At 53.3% G+C, this 6,000-nt stretch overlaps 1 protein-coding gene across 2 annotated transcripts in view; it reads right to left on the reverse strand.

Annotated features, from left to right (window-relative positions):
• ADCYAP1R1 (ADCYAP receptor type I) overlaps positions 1–5,599 on the reverse strand; it is a 55,120-nt gene extending 49,521 nt beyond the window's left edge. For both annotated transcript variants that reach the window (XM_075558212.1, XM_075558214.1), the window contains exons 1-3: positions 5,496–5,599; positions 2,832–2,963; positions 1,208–1,316 (exon numbers count right to left, since the gene is read on the reverse strand). In XM_075558212.1, the coding sequence (XP_075414327.1) occupies positions 1,208–1,316; positions 2,832–2,891 (169 nt within the window). In that variant the 5' untranslated portion in view covers positions 2,892–2,963; positions 5,496–5,599. The remainder of the gene's footprint in view (positions 1–1,207; positions 1,317–2,831; positions 2,964–5,495) is intronic.
• Between the last annotated feature and the right edge of the window lie 401 nt (positions 5,600–6,000).

Below are 6,000 nucleotides of genomic sequence, written 5' to 3' on the forward strand. Positions count from 1 at the left end.
CTGCCTGGATTCTCGACGCTGCCTTGGCTGGGCTGCCCAGTGGCCTCAGCAGCTACTTACCCTCAGGGTTCCATGTGGCCCTTACCAAACCAAGGACACGTGTCAGCTACCCTCTCCCTCTCCTCCAACTGCCTGCCCCACTCTGCTTGGTTTGCTCGGTCGGTGGGGCGTCAGTACCCAGGCGCTAGGTGAGGGCGGAGCAAGGGCGGGCTGCAGGGAAAGGCAGGCGAGGCCCTAGAGTGGCTCCATTACCAGGTAATGGTCACCCAGAAGACCTGGGGCCCGGCGGGACTCTTCCATCTAACTGGACTGCAGATTAATCAAGCATTTATAGCAACGGGGCTCTGGGGGAGGATTCAAAGGAAGAAGTAGACCCCTTTGGTCTGAAAGGAGGGGCCAACCCTGAGGCTGGTGGGAAGCCGGCCTTCCATCCCTTGGGACGTTCCCCTCTAAGAGTCAGGAAGTAGAGTCAGCCTTTGCCCCCATCTGCACTGTGTGTGTGTGTGTGTGTGTCTAGGAGGGGGCGCAGGAGAGGGACCCCTGATTATCAGCCATGGGCCATACCACTCCCTAGGGATGATGATGAATGTTGCTAAGCGTTTGGGGTTGATTTGGGGTTAGGAGGTAAGGTCGGCATTTAATCTGGGTGGGCCGGAGGATGCTAAGTGTCTGCATTGCGTGACCCCACCAGTAGACAGTAGCAATATTCCTCCCCAGGCGCTCCTGGCACCTCCCAGTCCAGCACTGCCTTGGGCAGCCTTTAGCTGGGTAGCTCCCATGCTTGGTCCTCTGACCTCTGCAGGATTAAGCAGAGGACCCCCTCCCCCTTCTGCCCTAGGTTGACCAGCTGCTGTCCATCTCAGCCACTGGGAGCAGCTGTGTCCCTGCTGCCACCAGGCCCAGGCTGGCCCAGGCTGCCTGTTAACACGCTCTCTGACAGCATCGGAGAGTCCAGGAAAGCCCTGGGGAAGAGAGGGCAGCTACATTCAGCGACCCAGAGCAGCCCCGGGCAGGCTGGCCCCACGGAGGGGGACCCCAAAGTCACTGCCCAAAGCAGATCAGGACTCCACCATCCCAAGGGGCTTCATGAAGGGTAAATGAGCAAGCAGTCTCCATCACTCCCTAAAGAGCTGGGACATCAGAGCCTGAGACTGGCCTGGGAGGTACTGCGGAAGCCACGCCCTCCCCCTCCTGTCATCCCTCTCACCAGGGGAGGAGTCATTCGCGCTCAGCATCAGGTCATTTGCCCTCTGGATCCTCTCCAGGCACATGGCTTGTTCCTTCTTGAAGATGCAGTCAGAGTGCATGGCAGTGGCCTGCAGGAGACAGACACACAGATTGGTGGGTGGGTGGGTGGGAGGGAGGGATCTGGGAAGACCATCTGTAAATCAAGGTCAATGTCCCAGGCACGGGTTTGCGGTTGGGGGTCAGTTCAAAGCAGGAAGACAATAATGGCAGAGGGATTTACTTGCCAGCAAGTCCCGAAGCCTAACTTTGTCGCACATGCTCACTGACATCCATTTGGTTCTGACTCATATGATCCTATAGGGGTCCTACAGTGACCCAATGTGATCCTATAGGGATCCTACAGCAACCCTATATGGCAGAGCAGAGCTGCCCCTGGTGGATTTCCAAGACTGCAACTCTTTACAGGCCTAGAAAGCCTCCTTTTTATCCCAAACTTTGTCACAGATGCTGTCAAAGCTTGTCTCAGTGACCCAGCCAGCTGTGTGGCTCTGGATGGTCCCGTCTCTACCCTGGGACATCAGTGTTTCATGTTAGCAAACAAACAATAAAGCATGTCACCGGGTACGTCATCATCCTCAGCATCTGACGCATATGTGTTAGGAGCACTGTGGTTAGACACTGCGTTTATCCTTCCCCACTTCCCAGAGGCTGAAACTTCACCACCCACTCGGGGAAGTTAAGGTCCTTGCCAAAGCTGCACAGCTCGTGAACACTAGAGCCAGGACCCAAAGGCAAGCCTCCTGACTCTTAGGAGGCGCATTCTCCAGCAGCCACGCGCGAGGCATCAAGGAAGTTTGTGGGTAGCTTCCAGCAAAGGCCCTGCTTGCTTCTTTCATTTACCCTTGTTCCGTTTTCCAGAAGAGGAAACTAGGGATCAGAGAAGTAAAGAAATCTCTGCCCGAGGCCACACAGCCAGTTAGTGACAGATGTGAATCCAAGCACAGGACTAAATGACTTCAAAGCCCCTGTCTTGGTAACGGGGCGGTGCTGTCCCTTGGTCTCTAAACCCCAGGGCAGGGGTAGCTCAGCAGCGGTGTCAGTGGGCATAGGGGCAGTCGCCAGGCATCCCCAGCTCTGACTGTCCACAGATGTGCAGGCAGCTTCTACAGGAGGGAGGGAGGCTGCCTGTGGTCATGCGGTGAGTTAGGACGAGCACCCAGGGCTCAGAGTGTTAACAGCGTGGCTCGCTGCTAGTCTGAACTCCCAGCTTGAGGGGAGGCACCAAAATCTGAGGACCCTCCCTTGACCCTGATCTTGCTCAGAGAGTGGACAGGCTTCTGAGCTCTAGCCTGATAAGAGCCTCGTACACTGGGAAATGGGAGATCAAACGGGGCCTTCTGAAGCCCTGTCCCTAGGGCTTTGTGCACAGCCCCAGGGTCGCCGTGTACCGCAGAACGCTAAAGGCTTACACACATGTGGCTATCATCTCATCAACTCCATACAGAGTCCTGACCAGGACACTCCTTTTCTCATTCCCACAGAGGCACTGCAAGGTGCAGCGGAGATACTGCCCCTGATTAAGCTGAGATTGCCCAGAGCACAGGAGAGAACAAGACCTCCAACTGGTGGCGGCGGTCCCTTACCATAGGCAGCAAGAGCACAGCGACAGCAGCCAGGCAGGCCTGAAGAATGCCAGTGGCCATGATGCGGCTCCGTCGGGAAAGCGCGCAGGTTTCACTGTCCACGCAGCTGCTGGGCCCCCAGGCGTCTCTCTGCTGAAGAGGAAGAAAAGGCTTGGCTCCTGTGGGTGCAGGTTGGAATGAGGAGCAGAAACAGCCTGGGGTGAGCCTTTGCCTTGCCTACCCTCCCTGCAGCCAGGCTGCAGCCGCCAGGTGGAATCCTGCTTCCCTGCTCTCGTCCATGCTGCTCTAGATTCTCTTGGGCAGCAGACTCTATGCCAGGCAGCAGGATGCAGTAGGGAGACAGGCGAGCTCAGCCGAGTGAGGTAGTTGGAGCTGGTTCTCCTCTGCAGAAAAGGCATGACTTCCCGCCTCGAATCTTTTCATCCTCGCCTCCTCCCACAGGGAGATGGTATCTGGGACCATGCACATCCCCTTAGAGACCGTGGCATGCGGTGCCGTTCTCACCCGGGGGACATGGACAGAAACAGCAGATGCCACCTCAACGTCCCATGTTCACAAAGACAATGCACGCCCCCCCATCTCCCCCCACTTCTGCTCTGGCACTCTCCCCATGTGCTGGCCCAGCTAGGAACGTGCAGACACGGACAATGCCTGAGAAGAGAACGGGGAGCAACATTTGGAAAGAACTTGAGGTCACCGAGTGACCTTTTGGAGCACAGGCGTCCCACCAGCCTGAAAAGACTATCCATTCTCCAGACGGTTCCATGTGAGATGAAGAAGCTCTCGTGTAACTGAATGTGCCTTGGAGGGTCACTTTGTTACAGCTACCTAGCCCTGTACCCTAACTACCAGACCCTCTTCTCATCATTCCTCAACTCACAGATGCTACAAGAGAAAAAGCCTTTCACGCCATGGGCTATGAAACACAGGCAGCGCTGAGAGTGGGTTCCGACCTCAGAGCTGCAAGAGCTCCCAGCAAGGATGTCTGTGAGGATAGAGCACCATGAGGACCAGACTGATCACAAGGCAGGAAGCTGGGCGAACCTGGGCACGTTCCCAGGGGAGAGTCTGGCCTGCTACTAAAAGCCATCATTGGTGTGCATACCCTCAACCCAGAGATTCCACACCTGGGGATCAATTCTATAGAAACATTTCTACGTGTGCAAAAATAAATCCAATAAAACCTGCACGTGCTGACAACTCTATAAAGTGGAAACCCATCAGAGTAGGAAAAGCCAAATGTTTTTCACTGCAACAAGCAACAGAAACATGGTAAGGCCAATGGGTGCAAATTTTACAGCACCCAGAAGAAAGGAAGCAGTCCCACAGAGTTCCAGGTCACAGGCTTCACTGTGCACACAGGAAGTGCACTGCAGCAGGATTCAAAACAGCAACATACGCAGCACAGCATCCTCATGACACTGGTCACCATGACGCTGAGACCAGAAGCACTAGATGGTGCCCAAGGACCGTGGCCAACTGCTCAGAACGGATCGCATTAGAACAGTGCTTCTCCACCTTCCTGATGCCGTGACCCTTTAACACAGTTCCTCATGTTGTGGTGACCCCCAACCATAACATTATCTTCATTGCTACTTCATAACTGTAATTTTGCTACTGCTATGAATCGTAATATAAATATCTGGTATGCAGGATGTATTTTCATTGGTACAAGTTGAACATAATTAAAGCATAGTGATTAATCACCAAAACAATATGCAATTATATATTGTGAAATATTTGTTTCTAATTACAAATAAATGAAATTTTGCCTTGAAGCATGGTGTAGCATGAGTAACAGTCTGAATATAACAACAGTAAATTACATTGCTACATTTTGCGACAGTATGCATAACAAGCCAACATCTCGGTTCCTAAGACCATTGGAAATATGTTTTTGATGGTCTTAGATGACCCCTGTGAAAGGGTTGTTTGACCCCCAAAGGGGTCACGCCCCACAGGTTGAGAACCACTCCATCAGAAGGTCCTGAATATGGGCAGGGAGGTTGTCCCTCCCATGCCTGCACAGGCCCCCTACAGGAGGTTGGGAAAGAAATCAGGGGACCATTAGCCACCCATGAAGACCTTAACAGGGCATGCTTCAATTCAGGCCCCCGAGCCAGGTGGAAATGTATTACGCCTGGGTGGTCCTAACTAGGCCCAGGTGGGCTTAATTCAGCCAATGGAGTCAACCAAGACCTTCAACCACGCTTCCCCAGACAGAGGTCTGAAATACTCTGGCAGCTAGAGAGCCAGTCTCTTTGTCCCCCACTCCAGGCAGTGGCAGGTCAGAGAGGATTCTCTCCTCTTTTTACCCTGTTCCTGTGCCCACTCAGCCGTGCCATGCTCTCTCTGGCCTCAGTTTACTTCACGTGGACACGCAGTCCCATGAGGTAGCCCGTGTTCAGTTGTGGGCCCCAGCCCGGCTTCCTCACAGCTCAGCACATTCCCTGTAAAAGTCTGTATGCTTTTGAGATTGTAAAACCTGAAGCTTCTCCCGTCCTTCATAAAAACCCACTGAGATTGCGAACGGGCTTTGGCATGAATTCTTTCTCACGAGAAGCCAAGAACCAAGGCATTACCCCCTCAAGAAACATCACAGATAAGAGTTGGAGGAAAAGGCAGAATAAAATTTAAAATCATATGCAAAGAGGGCAGGCTTACCGGTTAGCTGGAGACTGGTAGAACTCAAGATACGACGGCCCTTAGTCACCCTGCAGGTCTGGGACTGAACTAACTCATCGTCAGTGAAACGATAGACAAGTCTGTAGGGGAACAATAACACTGGTCAGGTGCCCCCATCTCAGAATCATTGACCATTTGATATCAAGGGGGCAGCATTTGCTCAAGGCCCAAGTTCAGAAGGGTGGAGGCGGAGAAGTCAGGGTTAGGGTTCGTGGCATTGATGGGGGTGTCGCATTGAAGGAAAGGAAAGGAAATGTGTAGGAAGTGTTCATTGGGAAAGCGATGATCTGTTCGGCGAACCTTCACCTAACTCACAACGAAAAGATAAAAGCAAACTGACAGACAGACAGATTGCCCATCATGCGTGTTAAGTAGGCCCAAGGCCTGGCTCCACAATGGAGTACTATGGAGTTGTTAAATAGATGGAGGAGGCGCTGCAGGCTCACAAATGCCTGGTTCAGGTGGCACATGAGGGGGAGGATGG

Source organism: Tenrec ecaudatus, chromosome 9 (genome assembly GCF_050624435.1).
Source record: "Tenrec ecaudatus isolate mTenEca1 chromosome 9, mTenEca1.hap1, whole genome shotgun sequence".
NCBI lineage: Eukaryota > Metazoa > Chordata > Mammalia > Afrosoricida > Tenrecidae > Tenrec > Tenrec ecaudatus.